General features: G+C 37.5%; 1 protein-coding gene across 3 annotated transcripts in view; it reads left to right on the top strand.

Moving 5' to 3' along the window:
• LOC102229458 (neuroligin-3) overlaps positions 1–18,727 on the top strand; it is a 175,601-nt gene that overhangs the window by 36,846 nt on the left and 120,028 nt on the right. Inside the window, exons 2-4 of one of the 3 annotated variants that reach the window (XM_005795370.2) lie at positions 1,819–2,517; positions 3,523–3,582; positions 16,535–16,594. In XM_005795370.2, coding sequence (XP_005795427.1) covers positions 2,046–2,517; positions 3,523–3,582; positions 16,535–16,594 — 592 coding nt within the window. In that variant the 5' untranslated portion in view covers positions 1,819–2,045. The remainder of the gene's footprint in view (positions 1–1,818; positions 2,518–3,522; positions 3,583–16,534; positions 16,595–18,727) is intronic. The other 2 variants (XM_023328763.1, XM_005795372.2) reach the window with 2 other exon arrangements.

Genomic DNA, 18,727 nt, shown 5'->3' with positions numbered 1-18,727 from the left:
ATTTTGAAGGCTTTGTCAGCCCTTTGCCCTCAGCAATTCATGCCTTGTAGTCCCCAGATTGGATATGGATGGCTTTTCATGTATTATAACATAGCAGGTGCTGGTTTTGTCGGCTTCTCTAAGCCATATTGTCTACAACAAATATTCCATTTGCAGAGGTATCGGAGCAGGTGGAACCATCTACAAAATATATGTATGTATTGTAAATAAAATGAGGGCTTTTTATCTAAAGCTGAGAGAGTATATGCCACCAGTAGGTAATCTGGCAATGCGCGTCTGCAGCGATAACAGCACCTTCAGGGACGTCAGGATTGCTTTCTCTCACTGGTTGCGTGCCCTGCAACGGCTGTTGATACATTATAAATCATTTACGCAGTCATTTTGGAATGCAATATCCCCTTCTAAATGCTGGCTTTTCTTCTCTGTGGTTATTAGAGTGAACTCAGCAGTAGGCACGCAAGTCTGAGGGGGACCCTAAGCCATAGAAATTGAAAATTGATCAGCAAGTGTGGGAATCTGTTAGTCCTGGCACCACAGCTTGCACCATGGGACTGTTGATTAGCATTTACAGTACAACACGCTGACCAAAGATAGTCTTGCTGCCTGCAGCTAGATGCCCCATCCCGCTACCCCATCCTGTGTTCTTCCCATAGCGTGATCACCTGTAAGAGCAAACCAGAGGGATAAAATATCATTTCCATTATGCTCTTTTGTGCAAAAAAAAGGAAAATGAAGAAATTATATTCTCTGTGTCATTAAACAGGACATTAAACTTTTACTACGTTATTAGTCTTCGGTGATTGGTTCACACTTCAGAGTTTAAGCACATACTGTTAAAGGGGCAGTATTATATAAAATCAACTCTTTTGAGCTTTACAACATGTTATAATGTTATTCCCTCAACAAAAACATGCAATGTTTCCTTGATTCTTGTGTGTGTGTGTTTGAGAAATCCTTTTATCTCCAACTTTTTAGCTGGTAACCGAATACGGCCTTAAGGACTAAGCTCCTCCTTAGACCTGCAGCTCCCACGCTTCTGTACCACAGAGCAGCCCTTTGCGCTACTCTCCCGGTCAGGTCCTACAGACTAGGCAGCAGCAATTAGCAAACACCTGATGAAACTGTGGATCTGCTGAGCTCATTATAGGAGCTTCTTTTCAGTGAAACGCTGTTAAAAATGTTTTTGAAGGGTCAATAGAAGAGTGCTGTTGTGATGACTTCCTGAAGGCAGAGTTTCAGACACAGCAGGAGTTTTTAAAGGCCCAATTTCAAGGTGTTAATATATGACTCACATTTCTTTTGACCCCTATTGAGTAGTTCCACAGTAAGAGGTACTACTAATGCATGCTAAAAATGTTCAGATTTGTTTTTTTTTTTTTGTTTAATTAAAAACCATGCATAATTGTCTTTCCATTACAGTCATATGTTCTTTGTTTTGTGAATGTATCACTTAAAACTCTAATGAAATGCATTGAAGTTTGTCTTGGTGAGGTGACAGAAGACGTAAAAGTTCAAAGGGTATAAATATGCACAGCAATATAATTGGCTTTGTTTAAAGTGAAGAATAATTACCTGCTGACAGTTAATGCCTTTCTCCATACCAGTTGTCTTATTAGCATCTTCAGGCACAGCCTGGCAGCTTGCACCACACTTAATTATATTATGGATTGATGATAGCACTAAGAGCAATGTCATGTTTGTGTGAACTGTTTAATGTCATGACAGAAAAGGACTCCCAGAGTCAATAATAATGACTGGCTAAAAATGGTAGGTTGTCAGGGAACTTGCACTAATTTTCCTGTCCTCTTACTCTTGCAGCACTGGCTGGAAGATCTGACAAGCGCACTGGGAGGAGAGTGAGTGAGGACCTGCATATCTGTGGCTGTTTCTCATCATTTCTAAGCTGGTGGGCTTCTATATCACAGCTGATGACTGTCCCTCCGGAGGCTGGATTACAGGGGTTAGCGGCAAGCCTGAGTGTTTGCTGAAGGGCGTGCCCCAGCTTGTATGTTGGTCACCTACGCTCGCTCTTGCTCACAGGGATCATGTGGCTTTGTCCAAGGAGAAATCGTTTTCCCTTGCAGAACTGGCATGGTGTCCACAGTTGCATCAATTTCAGTGTGTCCTTGTGGGTTTTAACCTTCTGCTGGTGCTTTACGGCCCTGAGAGGTCAGAACTACCACCCCACTGTGAACACGCAGTATGGGAAGCTCCGTGGGGTGAGGGTGCCCCTGCCGAGTGAGATCCTTGGACCCGTTGATCAGTATCTGGGGGTCCCTTACGCGGCTCCACCTGTGGGAGAGAAGCGCTTCATGCCCCCAGAGCCGCCTTCTTCCTGGTCGGGGATCAAAAACGCCACCCACTTCGCCCCTGTCTGTCCCCAAAATATTCACAATGCAGTGCCAGAGATCATGATGCCAATATGGTTCACCTTTAACCTGGATATAGTTACCACATACATACAGGATCAGCACGAAGACTGTCTTTACCTAAACATCTATGTTCCAACGGAGGATGGTGAGTGTGTCGAGTATGAAATCCAAACTGTCCTCCTTTTTCTCCTGTCTCTGCTTCCCACTCCTTCTGTTCTATCTCAGAAACTCTGTGTCACCTTTTTGTTTCTTTCGAGCAGAGCATGACCTGTTGTCTGGCGCATGCTGTGTACGTGTTCATTAGCTCAGCCTTCCATCTTGATTAGATCTTCCACTTAGTCTTTTCATCAACTCTCCCCTTCCATGCCAATGTTAGAAGTTCCTCTTTTGACAACTAAATGACTCCTCAATATGACTAAATATGAAAGAAAAGCAAATTTAATCCAAGAGACAGATTGGAAATACTTGATGCACCTTTTTTGCCCTCACTGTCTTGACTTGTTCTGGGGATATGACCTATAGTAGCCTGCCTCATAAGTGAATGATCTTCTGTAGGGTTGGTGAAATATTCTGTCTGGTACATGAGAAGCCTGTGGCATCAGCCTGATCTATGTAAGACCCTTTACTCTCCTTCCATTGTCCAGTTTGCTTCCTATTAAGCAGAAAAAGTAGAACATTAGGATGCACAAAAAACAAAATCTAAAAAGTTTTATTATTAGTATTATTATTATTTGTGGATATTGACTCCTTAAACTGTATCCATTACTGACCACTTAAAGGAGAGCCATACAGAAAAATTCACGTAAATCTAATGGGCAATGCCAAAAAAGGCAGAAAAGTTTTGGAAAGTTTAAGAACTCTGTCCTCTGTGTGGCTGTAATGGGTCTTAAATAGAAGTGCATGTGAATATGGGCTTCTTTTGTCCCAAGGTGCAGCAAATTCATTCCACCATTTCAGAATATTTCTGCAGCAACACCCCAGTTACTTTTTTTCAACAGGTCCTCTGTTGTTCTTGTCGTTGATAAAAGTCTAGTGAGGGTGGGAGGAGGGGGATAAAAAAAGGGAGAATACGAGTCTCAGCTGTTGCATGTCACCTGGGTTCTGTTCCAGAGCGCTCTGTTATTTTGTAGTTTTTCCATTCATTTTACAGTCAAAAGAATATCCAAGGAATGTGCGAGGAAACCCAACAAGAAAATATGTAGAAAAGGAGGTATGTAAAAAAAAAAGCAACATGGAACGAAAGGGAAGGAAATGAAAGAGTGAAGAGAGTGATTCATGCTTCCTATCACCATCTACCAACTCAAAGTGCTAATTGGGAAAAATGTGGGCCTTGTGACTCAAATCAACCTTGACATAAGTGTGAGGGTTGAGTAAGTGCTTGATTCCAATTTGTGTATGTCAGTGTGTGTAAGTTGTGTTGTCTTTTGTCTCAATGTATGAATATGAGCCAAGAGTTGAGAAATATGGTCCCTAAATAAATATTGCGTTGAGAATGTCTATATTTTAATTTATGACTTTTTGGGGAGTTTAGTTTGAAAATTTAACTTTTATGAAGTGGGGTTCTGCGAAGTAGTTACCAGCAATTATAACTTTACCTGGAGCGGAAGTTCAATAGAGGGGAGTTGTACAAAGTCGGAAAGATTGTACAAAAATTCCGCAAAGGTTTTTACTCGAACAATCTGTACAAAATTTAAAATCACATCAACTATTTTAAGATCAGTTTACATAGGTTGAAACATAATTAATTCATGTCTTAGCAATTGTATTCTGTTAGCTACCAAACTAAACAAATGAAAAGCTGCAATTTATTCTTCCACTCTCATCGTGAGTAGCTGTGTCAAAAAATGACTTGATAGCAAACCTCCTGATTATCACATCAGCTGACAATCAAATTTCTCCCAAATTTAAGTCCAGTGAAGCTGTGAAACTAACTTTTGGATCATCCCCGCTGGTGTCGGATGTTTCTTTCAATTAATCCTTGTAAAAATCCAAGAAGCTTATTAAAACACCAGAAACTAGGAACGCAAGGAAGTCTGGATGTTGTGATACAAACTGGCTTTGTAAAACTGGCATCCTTGCTGGATAGACCGTGAAGTTATGTCCTTGCCAAATTCCTTTCATGGCAGAAACAGCAGTCGGGATGTGATGGCAGCAGAATACAGTCATTTCATCTGCACCAGCAGGGAGATTGTGTTCTCTTTGGAGTTATCGTTCTCTCTTTGCTCTGCTCCTGTGTTGTGCCTCCTAAGCCAACAGTTCTTCCTCGATCTGCTCTGGCTAAAACAGATATTATCACGCCAGAAAAACGTCGTAGTCCCTCAATTTTACTGGCTTGCAGTTGTCTCGGTTGAACAAGCAGACTGAAACAACCAGAGGCCTCACAACACAATTTTTAGGTAACATTAATGCTGTTCTGGCTGAGAAAGAACTCTACAAACTAAGTTACGATTGGATGAAAGAAGTGTAGAAGTTTATAGCACACTATCATAGCACTGGTTTGGGATTTTTGGGTTTAGGGTTTTTACTTTTATAAATTGGATATCTGTTACTGGAGCTGACTGATGCTGCTACTACAAAAGTTGTTTGTTCTTTATCATTTTTGGTAGCTGTTGCACAGAACCCCTCTTCAAAACATTCCGATTTCCCCTTTAGTTGAAATGCAGCTGTTAATTCAGAAGCACAAGTGCTGGGTTTGAGTCATGAGTATTTGTCAAATATTTCAACTGGAAGAATCGGAGCCTTAAACATTGAGCTAATATGAACTAACATTCAAAATTCTTTCTTGGTGCAATCAGAACATTAATCTATGCATAAGGCAGTTTCTTACACACAGCCACAGAGAAACGGCCCTTTTTTCATTAGTAATAGCTAAGTTATCACTGCTAGTAACCGCAGAGGGATAATTTTCTGTCAGTGCCTGAAGGCAACATGTATGCTTTACATTAAAATCCTGAGCATATTTTGTGCCACTGCAAAGATTCACTTTCAACTGGGAGACCTTTGCCACTGATTTCCACAGAGGCAGAAGGCAGCTACTGCCCTCACGGTGCCCACTTCATTCCTTCATTCTGCTTTGGTAAACCAATTTTGTCAGAGACAGACTGGCCCTTCAGGCGCTCCTGCTTCTGAATTAGTCCCAGATGTGGAATATACGCAGAAATATCTATTTAATATTTCCCTTCCAGTTAGAAATTTTCAATTATCTTTCATGTGTATGGTAATGAGAAAGTGGTTTATCAAAGGTTTTCTATGTCACTATTTTGGTATGTTATTAACTCCATAGATTTTTTTTTCTATTTTTTTTGCTGATGACAATCTAAGTTTGTAATATTATTGTATTTTTCCTAAGAAAAGCAAATTTTTTTGGCCTGTGGCAAATTTGTTGTAATTCGATTTAATACATAATACATAAATGTATCTGTGTTTGCATGTGAGAGTGTGTTTGCAAATACATAGAGGTGACAAATTAAGATAAATAATAACAGGTTATTGTGTTTAACAGGTGCTTAACCCTTATATATATCAAAATGCAAGCTTTAATCTTTGTGAAAATTAAAAGACCTATTGGACTTTATAGGAAAAGTGAAACTAGAGTTTTTCAAAGATGTTCCTTCATCCTATGTTTTATTAGAGGAGAGACTGGGAAACTTACTGATTCCAAAAGATGCTCAATGTGAGTGAAATTTCAGTCTCTACCAAAAAAAAAAGAAGTAAACACTACTCTTGCAGGACTTTCATAGATGTGTGAAATCTGTTTTAATTTCACACATCTAAGACAAATAAATTTCATTTACATTTGAACATTTCGGTTTTGTGAAAAAATGGCAAATATAAATGTGTCTTCTTTCAGTACAAGAAGAGGATAAGTTGTGGAAAACACAGTTGATGATAATCTAGAACTAACATCTGATTTGAATTTCTAAAACAAATACAAGCAGTGGTCTAATCATGCGAAGGAAAGTAGAGTCCCTGAATAATATGAAAAATCTGGTGTAGTTTGAAATGCACAAAAGTATTTTAAAACACCTCAAAGAAGGTAAATGAAAAGGAAGATCCGTCATAAATATTGGCTGTTCACATGAAGCTGCAAGTAAATCTATAAGAAAACATAATAATGTAAAGAAACAATATGATTGCGTTAGCCAAGGTTATAATGCAGTCAAGGTTATGAAGGGCTCAGTGTTGTGATATTACAATATCTCTATATAATCTTAATACTGACTTTTCTGCTGTCTTTTTTGCACTCAGCCTGGGAGACTGAACTATATTGTCCAAGCTTGGGATGCAATTGGATTGGACATTTGCTGTGATTTTCCCCCACAGGGTCAGAAACTATCACAACTGGCAAAACCTTGGCTTAGCATGAGCTATGTCCTGGTCTTCTTGCATAAAGTAAACAAGCAAGTCTCAACAATCAGTAATAGTTTAGAGTTTTATATCAGGCAAAGGAGTAGAGCTTACACAGAAAATGTATGCAAAGGATGGCATTTTAAATACTTAATAAGTCATTTTGCCACCGAAGAAATATATTTTAATTTTTTCTTCAAGGCAGGCAGAAAGAAAGCAACGAATGTTTGTCATGAAGAAGTTTAGATCTCAATTCAAGTTGTCATAACAGCCACAAGTCTGTGCAGCAAAGTATTAATTGTGATGTTTTTTGGTTAATGATTCTATCACTTCTTATATGTAAAAATCATGTGCCCTTAATTACAGTAATACCATTTTGAGGTATGTTTTACAAAGCCACAATGTTCAAAAGTCTAAGAGTAGTGATTTTGTTTTTACTGGTGTTTATAAAACCTTTAGTGGAACCTTATTCCCTGTGGGTGGAGGTGCTGTTTCACTGAGTGAGGCGTTAGCATAGAAATCCTCAATAAAAGGGTACAAGGTGATCGCTCTACGACATTACCTTGGAAAAGTGTTCATAACCCTTGAATGTTTTTACAATGTTACAACAATTAGCACCCAATTGTGAAGTAAAAAAACAACCAAACACAATTTCAATATTTTGATTATTAATACGTTTCAAAAGCCTTATTGGAATATGACCAAGAATATAAGCCACAACTGGTCTAGTCAGGTGAGACCAAAATCCAACCGTTTAGACTATATGTGTTTGGAGAAAAGCATATTTGTATGCTAGAGTGGCCCATTCAAAGTCCAAACTTGAATCTAATTGATAATTTATGTTCATGTGAGAAAATGTGAAAACATTCAAGAGACTTGAATACTATTGCAAGGCACTGCAAGCTCTAACAGAGCCAGCAGTATGTTGTTATCAAGACTTAGACTTTCCATTAATTTGCCACCGATCTGAAGGCGGGTTTTATTTGCTAAGCATTCAGTGTTAACCTGCTTAATGAATCAGAGTCATACACGCTGTGCATGTTCAGTAGTAATATACATATTTTAAATGATTATTCTTATGATCAAACCCAAAACCCTGCTGAGTTTTATTTTTTTATTATTTCCTCTTAGAAAGCCCTTGGATTCTTAGATATTAAAGATTAGGCTTACTGTCACCCATTACCCCGAAGGAAACCCTGAAAAAAGATCAAAGATGGGCTCAGTAACAAAAAAATAAAAAATGATGTATATTTATAATACAATACTTGAAGCAAAAAAAAAAATAGTTTCATACCACTGGAGCTGACTGTTACTCAAAACTTTTTGTAACTAATTTTCAAATAATTGATGCAAAGAGAGCATTTTCCTTCACTCCAAAATAATTTTGATGATCACACTGCCAAAAATGTTACTCACACAGTTACTATTTTCTATCTAGTACCACATCACCTAAAATATTAATGTTTCTCAGATGTCCTGAGAAACAACGCCTGAGGTCAGGTGATCTAATGTGCAGCATCAGCACCACTGCCCCCTCCCACTCTGTCCCTTTGAAGGGGCCTTACACTAAGTGCTCCGAGCAAAGAGCAGTGACAGAGCTGTGGGACACTGGAGCCTCAGTCACATCACTCAGTCATTTTTCCTACCTTGAGTTTAGAGTGAATGGAGTGAGGAGGGGGGTAATGATGTGCAGGGACACAGCTAAGCACTATTCGGCCTGAGAGTGCCAGATATGTTTGAGATGGGCAGATATTTTGTCTCAGGATGAAAAACCCAGAGTTGCACAGTCTTTTTCTTTGAGAGATTTACAGTTGTTTGTTAAATTGTTTGTCAAACTTTCAAGATGATTACCACAAACACATCCTTTTGATGAGACCTCCACTTAGAGCTAATTTTGAAAATCACATACAATCAGTGCATTGTGTTCTGGGTGCATATAATGTATAAACAGGGCATGATTTTTAAACTCAAACTCATCTTATTTTTTGTCGTTAGCTTGGAAAATCTTCTTTATAGTCACTATTCTTTGAGCTGCACTATATGATGGATGATACTCTAAGATCAACCTTCCTCATTTCTAAATTTATCCCGTATCATGGGTCTATTTTGAAACATAAAATCTGTTTTAGGTTTTGGCTTGACTTGGAACGTCCAGCTATCATTCCCATGCAGCTCTCTCGTACGCTGCAAGCTGCCATGTTTTTATGCAGCTCCATGCCAGTGCTGAATGCTCCAGTCAGCTGCCAAACCTGTAGATTAACTACCCCAGCAGAAACACTGGACATTCTTTCCACTTTCCCCATGACCTCCAGTTGTTAGAGAGCTGGGAGACCTACAGAAGAGCCCCAGTCCCAGTTAGGCTGCACGAGGGCCATGGCAAACAGTAACACACCATGCTAATCCCATTGGTTGGACGACTCAGACTCGCCTCAGGGAAGGATGGGCCACTCCCTGAGTCCTGCCGAGGAAATCTGTACGCTAAGCAGACAGGGGCTAAAAACTTTCCAAGAAAGCAGGAACAAAAAACAGCTTCTCTGACTTGACAGCAAAGCAGATTCACCATAAAATCAACACAAACAACATTATCTTCATAGACCTTTCTTCCTATGAGTATATAAAATTTTTATTTTTGACCATTTAGCACCACAGAAGGAAAACTGATTTATAAAATAGCAAATCCAATAATATTCGCTTAAGATGCAAGATGTGACCACAGCAGGAAGTTACTGTGCAGCCTTTTTGAGCCCTCCTGCTGCTGGGCTGTCCAGCTTCCAGTCAGCCCCGTCAGTCTGCTTTTGTTTTTCCCAAGTGTTAAAGGAACAGCAGAAACAGCCCAAGAAGTCCTGGAGCTCATTCAGAGAGGAAAACATATCACTTAGAGAAAATTCTTAATATTCATGTGTTGGTAAGAGATGGTCATAATATGAGACGATTATATGTAAAAATACAGCAGCTTAATGGCGTTTAGATAACCTTTGCAACCAAAATATGTAACATGATCTTATTGCTTTTATTTAAAACCGATAAACAGTTACTTGTTATTGCAGTTAAAAAAGATATTGATTTTTAAAGTTTCATAATCTATTATTACATTTATTCAGTGTTATTTTGACTTTGTAATACAGACTTAAGCAAAAATATAGAAAAACTGTAAACATTTAGGATAACACATGTATAAACAGCTGATAAAAATTGGTTCAAATCATAGAATTGCCATGTAAGTTTCTACACCATGACTGTGTTTTGTGACCAAAACTTTTTCTAAAGACACAATTTTAGATTGTGTCTGTCAGGGAAAATCATGTAATAGACTTTCTTTTAGCCAGCTGATTGTCAGAGCGTGGCAACATGCATAATGCATAATGCATAAAACATACTGTCAGAGAAACTCCAGTCATTCCAAAACATCCTCTGGATAATCATTTGAAGAACTCAAAAGTTGTAGGAATTATGACAGAAACGTTTTTGCTCATAGCTTGACGACTGAGGCTAGCAAGTGCAGTTAGCAGCGTTTTATTCAAAAGTGACGGGTGGCGCTCCTATACTTTCATGAGCATAATTAGATGTTTTTCTTCAGGAAATACATTGTTTTTGAAAAGTTGAATTTCTCTTATTCCATGTAAACAATATCAAAGTACTTTCAATGAATCTTATTTCAGTTAGCTACTGGCATTGGGAAGCAACAAATAAGAGGAAAATATGGTCCTTATGACACATTCTCTTGCTTCTTGTTAAAAGACTCTAAAACCATTTCCTCTGTTTGATGGAAAATTTGTAGATTTCAGCACTAAATTACTTGGGGTTATGGTGACTTTAATTTCCTCGCCATGGCTGCCAAGGCTTTCCACCATCAGAAATTTTTCTTTTTAAAAAAAATATGTGAAAGTACATAAGCCCTATTTATAAAGTCTGTGGTGTAATGCCCCTCATTTCGCCATAGAAAACTGTAGTCGACCCAGTTCTTTTTCTGGCATCCCATTATGTATGTAGAAGCAGATATATGACACACATGTAGCAGTATAGCTTGACAGTATACCAGCATTTTATTATACCTTCATACCAGTGACAGGCACCAGTTGCAGTATTCTGTTATGTACTATTATCTGTCATTAATTAGGTCTGCCATGTCCTTTGGCACATGTCATATAATTTTATCAATTCTCCTGTCAGAACATTTGCAAAGATAAAGAAGTTGAACCGTGCATGTTCCTTTGTCAGAAAGTATTTCTGAAAGAATGCTTTGCATAAATCCTTAAGATCTCATCAGAACTTTTTTTCCACATTAAACATTTTCTAAGCAAGACTCATACATATTTTCAAACCACGCCTTCCTAAAAATTCAACCTTGTATGTGTGCAACCTTTTGACAATTATTTGGCTCATTTCCTGTTGCATTCTTACACATATTAGGACTTTTCTTTTCTTTTCTGTTGGGATCAACTGTGGCGCAGTGTGAGTTTTGGCTGTCCTTTACTGCAGGATTATAGCATCCTTAACCTTTTAGCTGCATTCTCCATCATTCTCTCTCATGTGTCCTTCCCAAGCTGTTCCTTAACCTCTGCACCGGCAGACAGATTGCGAGAGATGGAGAAGGACAGACAGACTGGAAGGCAGGCGTACAGAGAGAGAAAGAGAAGAGCGAGACACTAAATGCAAGAAACAAATCTAGGCGGAGAGAGAAGTGGCCACCTGAGGATTAGAGACTGAATATAACTGCTCTGAATTGTCAAGGCCGCAACATTTCACAAAGTCTCTTTCCACATCCTGACCTTTCTGATATTTAACTCCAAGGCTCATCTATTGTCAGTGAACCTTTTTGCAGTAAAAGGAAAGGCAGTTAACATTCAGCCCTTCCACGACGTATTGAGTGAATTGTGGATTCAGTCCAGAAGTCTCTGGAGTCTGAGGGCACTCTATGTATTGGTGTGTTTGAGTGTGCCAGTTCGTGTGTGCGCATGCTTTGGTCCATTCGTGTAAACCTCTTTAGCCAATTACTACAATGCTTTCTGTGTGAGATTTCATCCTGCTGAAATGTTGCATTTCAATACCTTTTATGCAGCAAGCAGGCCCGTCTAATGTGATGTCTTTGCTCCTGATCAGATAAATGTGGCAGCTTTCTATTAATCCTGCCAAAGGAACACAAACAATTGATGTTATTCAAGATGCTACCTACTTTTTATACAATGCAAATTTGGACTCCCTACGGCTGTCTGTGCACAAGCTCCTCTCCTCGTTATCTTTTAAAAGTGTTACACTTTTCCACTGTTGCATCGTTTTTAAAGCTTCAAGGTCAAATATTGGCTCGCCCGCTTTGCTTGACTCGTATACAGAAGTCACATATTTTCATTTTCAGTCCAGGATGCTCTCTGATTGGCACATACACACTCAGGCTCAAAGCCTGCAAAATTCAAAGTGCCAGAGCTTCCCTGTCAACACCTGCCATCTAATCTATGCTCGTCTGAAACTCTATCGCTCAATAAACCCATTGTTTAGCCATGTCAGTAGCACAAGACTCGCAGTAATAATTGAATCTATTTGCATGATTACGCTTCTTTTAATGAGTTCCTGTGAAAACGACATAATATTAGAGATAAAATGCTGTTGATGGAACATTGTTTCACAAAAGAAAATGAAAGTACAATTTGTTATGCCAAGCAGTAAGGTGAAAAAACTGGTAAAAAAAAAAAGAAAAGAAAAACTATTATACAGAAAAATTAATAACTGAAGCACAAAACAGACAGGCCTTCAAATGTTATTTATTCCTCTTGTTCTCAGTCTTCTGTAAAATAAAACTAATAGTTTTTTTTAAGAGGAAATCTAACAGGGAATGAAACACTGAGTGAGAGGCATGATATCTAAGAGCTCTGAGGGATTTAATTCATACACAACAAAGTTGTTGCTGATTGATTTACCACCTCCATGCAATTTAGTCAGGCAAAATTTAGAACAGCCACTTTAACATATTAGCACCAATTTGGAGACTTTTCGTTCACTGTGGCCTTCCAGAAATATATCTTGTTTTGACTTGTGCAACAGATAATGTTAACATCGTCAAAACACTGCACTGTCACACCAAATATTTAATGTAAACTTCTAAAGATGGTTTTTTTTTTTCAGAGAAATCTACCACTTTTTATTCTGACATTTAGCAAGTAGAAATACATTTTTAGAAATCCAACTGGCTTGAAGTAGAAACAATTTATTTAATGTCAGACATTAAAAAAAGCTTTATGCAAAATTTCTGATTTCTACCATTAGTGCCATGCATAAAATGCTAACATCTTTTACACAAATTATTGGTCAACACTTGTGAAATAATGTTAAGTTTGGTCTTAAAGACAACATGTGTTTCAGCAACGCTGCATTGGAAAATAATACAGAAAACAGATATTTTAGGAGATCCAGTATGTCGAAAGTCAATTTAGGAACATATTTCCTTCAACAAATAAATGAGAAACTTTCATCCTGTAATTCTGGATGAATTTGCTATTGAAATTCAAGCAAATGAAAACTTAAAAATAGTTCACTTGTAAAATGTTATTGAATATTTTCTGATGTTTGCATTTATTTACATTTTTGAAATATTTCTTTAAAATAAAGTTTTAAATGTGTTATCTGGGGGGTGACCCTTCCACCCACACACATAAAACATATTGATTGTTTCTCTACCTGTTTTGATTTACATAATAAGGCTGTAACTGGAATGAGTTAATCATATATTTTAATATAAGCACAAAAATAGGTTGGTTATTATTTTTGAAAGAAACATCTATTGATTACCAAAAAGTGGAAAAAATATTTTGTTACTTCCGTGTTAATGAATCCTATAACTATGATGTTTGATGCCGCTGTTTCAGTTTGACAAACACGATTTTATCCTTTGCCTAAACCCTCTGCCTCACAGTGACATAACTCCTTTGCAGTCATTTTAACTCTTATCACTAACAAAGTGATGCATTTAAACCTCAGTGTCATGATCAAACACTGGGTATTTCAGCTGTAGCTCATGTCACATCTGATATTCTTTAAATTGCATTATTTATGGTAATGCAAAACTGATGAACACACTTAACAAGGTCACTGCAGTTGCCATGGAATCAAAGAAAAAATGTTCCTTTACTTGAGAGAATAAATGTAGGTGAGAAAATGTCATGACGCCCAGCCTTTTACATTATGCATCATGGCATATTTTACCCACAGTGTCATTTCAGAAAGTAGAAGACAAGTGAGGATATCAGAAGACAGTCAGGAGTGAAAACATGGATTCCAATACTCGTAAAGATAAAGCTTTAACAAACATGCAGCACATAAGGTACATAAAACACACATATGGTGTGTGATATTTGCAAGATTTACAGTGGATAAAATTAAATGAGGCAGATTTACAGAACAAGTCTGTGAATGTAGAGCATGCATACAAAGTAATATGTAAAAGAAAACACCATAGTCACTGAAATTATACCACTGAACAGCCTTTTTGTGGTTAATGGTATATCATCCCTGATGATTATGAAACCTCAAGCTGTTAAATTAATAAATTCAATGGTAGCAGAGGAAATATTTTCAGACACTGAGAGCAACTAGAGTTTCCAAGAGAAAACTATTTTCAATTATCTTTTAATTGATATCAGCAGCAGTGACTTAAGCTGCAGCAAAGGGTCGAACCCAACGCTGTTATTAAAATATTATTCCATGTAGGCATCTTTTAATAATGAGAGGATTAGCTCATTCTTTTTTGTCAATAGGCCTGCTAGATTTGATGTTGATTCATGCTTTTTGCTGTTGTCGAGAATGCATTGGAGAACAAGTTCAAAGTCACCGACAGCATTATGATCTACTGTATTAAGCGCTGTTCAAGTGGAAAATATAAACTGACAGGGTGTTGGACAAAAGGTCATCTCCAAATATAACATTTCTTTATAGTCCTGTCAGAAGATGATAGACTGTTGCATAGATGGATTGATAGTCAGTCAGTCAACTTACTAACTGGTATTGATATTCTAAAGCCTTTTGGCTGCTTGTGATGGGCAACAAAGAATCATTACCAGCTGTAAATGATGAGTGAAGAAAAGACTCAAAGGGTATATTTTTCATCTTTGCAGCTAACAACACAAGGGCAAAATTCATAACATCACTCCATGATGGCTGGTGACATGTTAAATCAATGTTGCTCATCTTTAAACTTACCCCATCACAGTGATTAAATGAATGTACCTTTGACATTGCATCCAAGACAAAGAGATCAGTCACATCCTTAGACGGTGACAGCACTACTGTTGTATTCTTAACACCAACCAGGAGAACAACTTAGAAAATGACTGAAAAAATTACTCTGCCTGAAGGGTTTATCTTTCCTTCCTAGACACCAATCTGATGGCATCTGATTGCATTTCTGAGGAGTTTACCTCTCCCTGCAGTCCAAACGGTCTAAAAGAAATGTTCCTGATGGGCTGCTGGCTGACAGCACAGGACGCCTTCGAAGGTTATTTGTAAATCCTGTGAATAGTCAAAGGTTTTTCAAAGGAAAGAGAGAAAAAAAAGTTCATCATTTTTTGACCAGGGTAACAAAATAAAAGGAAACATTGTAGCACTATACCACCACTATTCACATCAATGAGTAGGGAACAGATCATGCCTTTTCATTTATTCAGGTCTACAATTAGGCTACCAAATTCTTCAAACCCCTGCAAATTGTTTTCATTCAACCGAGTTTGTTTCTAAACAAAACTGAAGAGAGCGACATCTCTCAAAATCCAATAAGACGACATAAAAGGAGTATAATTTTTCAGATGCATAAAAGTACACAGTATACTATATATATGAGAAATGAAATGTAAAATATATATTTTTTTAAAAATGGAGAAGTATGTATTGGCATTATGGTATTTAAGTCATTGTAATTGTTGATCAGCTTTTTTATGTTTCCATTGGCGTTTTGATGATTAAACGTTGATAATGAGCCCCAAGACTTTGAGGTCAGAAGATCTCCTTGCCATCACCCTAAAACTGACCTTTATCTTTCTTAACAGATTCTCTGCCAGATTCAGGTCGGGATTCTGGCCAGTCCATTCCAAAATATTGTCAGAAGAAACATGTTGGTCCAATTAAATATTAAAGAAAGCTTAACATAAATCCCCCAAAATCTAAAAGACATTTGCACACTCAGATGTTTGCTTGTGTTTTAAACCAACATCACACCTTATCCTACATAAATAGGATAAGGTATATAAATATGCCAACCTTTAACACACCTGTTGATGATCAAAAAATAAATAAAAAATCAGACTCCTTATCAGCAGTGTTTTTCAACCAGTCAGCATCCAATCTCCGTAAAATCTAAACTCATATAAAATCCTCAAAAGACCAACTAAAATGTCAGAATGAACGTTTAGCTGCTCCTTTTTTTCCCAAACAGTGATTTCCCTCCAACCCCCTGATCATTTTGAAACTTTATTTTCTGAAAATGTCAGTGTTGTGTGACTCTGAGTTGAATATGCTGCATTAACAGGTTAGTTTTGTACAAATAAAATTTTAAAAGCTGTGTTCTTATATGACTCACTGTAAGCCCATTAAATTTGTATCCAAAACGAATGATTTATGTTTCTGTCATAGTTACAGTATGTGCCTCATTTAGAAAACTGGACTTGTGCTTTTGGATTGTATTTAAATGAACGTTGTTCTCTTCCTATGCATTTTTAAATGGCGCTATCAATGAAATGCCTCTTTCTTCTCCCCCTATTTGTCTTTTTTTGCCAAACATGCTATTTTGAATTTCTTTGTACGTCTCTATGTTTCTCTCCCTGCTTCAACAACAGGGGCCCATGCAAAAAAACAGGGCGAAGATTTGTCGGAAAACGACGGTGACGAAGACGAAGGTATTTTCCACGGTGAACAAAGACGGTGCATGATTTCTTTTGAAAACAAAATCTCACTGTTTTATAATCCTCTGTGGATTTCTTGTATTGCAAATGCACTCATCAAGCACCCGTGTCTCATCATCATCTGTCGAGCAACATTTTCACAAAGATTGCATGTGAGTGAATGTGATGGCTCTTGTTCCCAAGGATCTATATTCAGATCAGGAGAGTTTTTGACTTTAGAGATTGATAACATCCAGTATCTGTCAAAATAACTAAACCCTAGGTTGACTCATGCTAATATCTTATGCAGCGAGTGAAGCAGCTGATATTAAAGGGGCAGGGTTGGCAGTTAAACCCCTTTGTTAAGGTGTGGGCAGAAACTCTGTTGATGGTGATAATAGCAAAAGAAGAGACACAGCAGTGTAATATCAGACTGTTCCTCAGGTCTGCTTGTTCATTCAGATGAGGAGCAGCAGTTCAGGAGCGATGCTGAAGAGGATTAGAGATGAGAGGTGTAGAAAATGGGAAGTTGCTGCTCAGCAATCGCATTGTTCTCTTTCCATATTTATCTTGGGATATTCCTGGCTCAGGATGGATCGCTGCTGAGATTAGAATGAGAGACAGCTCTTGTGCTGCAACAGAAACAGCTTAAGTCTCTGAATCTAAATCAAAACCCTTGATGTAGCCCGGCCCTTCTCTTATGTTGCCACTGTAGGGCAGGTGATGAAAGCCTGATGTTTTGTATCATCACAAAGCCTTTGATTTACGCTCAGTTTCAATAATAATGACACTCTGGATTTTCACTTCACTTTAACGCCTGCATCTCTGTAAATTGGAATATCAAAAAGTTGATTTGGAAGTTAATTAAAAACAATTAACTCATATTGATTGATGACACACGTAGTAAAGTAGATCAAGCAATATTTATAATTATTATTATTTCAATGAGTAGGGGTTACTCAAAAAAATTACTTTCAGAAAATTTGATCGAAGTGTAATCTGTGAAGAAATGCTATGACCATGTTGTGGCTTCCACAGTGATAGAATGGCTGTTAAGCAGATAATCACTGACATGAAGATAAAACACAAAATGCAGTTGCTAAAGAAGCTGACTGTTAACAAACAGGGCTGCAGTCAGGCATATTATTGGAAAGTTTAGTGTAAGAAAAAAGTGTGGGAAATGATGCTCAAGCAAGTAAGATAACCACAGCCTTGGGAAGATTGTGAAGCAAAGCCTATTCAACAAAATGAAGGAGAATACATATTGTTTTATTAAATATTCATGCTTTGGGGGTTTAAATTGGCTGTAAGAATAAAATTTTTGTGTAGCTAATAGATGCAGTTTATTTTTTATACAATTCTATTTTATTAGGATTAAAGCATTTAATGGAGTTAATTGTATTGTTGTTGCATTTTAAATGAAAACTATGTATTAATAAAACAACCACCATTTTCAATTCAAAAACCCTTCAGTTGCTAAATCCTTTCATAGACATAGAAGCTCAACAAAAAAATATTTATTGTTCTTATAAAATGGTTAAAACATTAAAATCTACGTAATTAATTCATCAAAATTAACACGTTGCTCCTGTTCAATATTTGTTTGTGTTTCTCAGTTATTGCTAAGGTAATTTGAAAGTTTTATTTTCTACACAAACTGAAGCAGAAAACTGACTATTATTTTACATATGTTTTTACAGAGTTTTTTATATAAATATTTTCAACTGAACATGGGAAAGAGAGAGATCAGATTCTGTAAGTAAATGGTTTTCTCTAGATGTCCAAGTGTTTGTAGAAAAGGTCCTCCCTCCTTGCCAACAGGCTCCTCTCTCAAAAAAACCCTCCTCATGCTGGCCTGGATCACATATCAGGAAGTGTTGCCATGGCACCACTTTGACACACACAGGTGTTTCTTTATTCATGCCCAGGGCACGCTGTTGCAACTGCAGCCAAACTGTCTTGATTTTCAACCCGACTCTGTGTATATACACAGCTCATGCATGTGCAACTCTGTCCTCCTTCAAGTAGGCTCACGTGTGTCTGTACGTAACCCCCTTTGTATGTATAAAATTGCTGACAAGTGCCAATCCCTTTGTCTGGCAAGTCTGTGCATGCATACACAGTGGCTTGGTCTCCAATCTGTTGTGC

Source organism: Xiphophorus maculatus, chromosome 23 (assembly GCF_002775205.1).
Source record: "Xiphophorus maculatus strain JP 163 A chromosome 23, X_maculatus-5.0-male, whole genome shotgun sequence".
Lineage (NCBI taxonomy): Eukaryota > Metazoa > Chordata > Actinopteri > Cyprinodontiformes > Poeciliidae > Xiphophorus > Xiphophorus maculatus.
The sequence above is the reverse complement of the archived record's forward strand: the minus strand, read 5'-3'. Positions and strand labels throughout refer to the sequence as shown.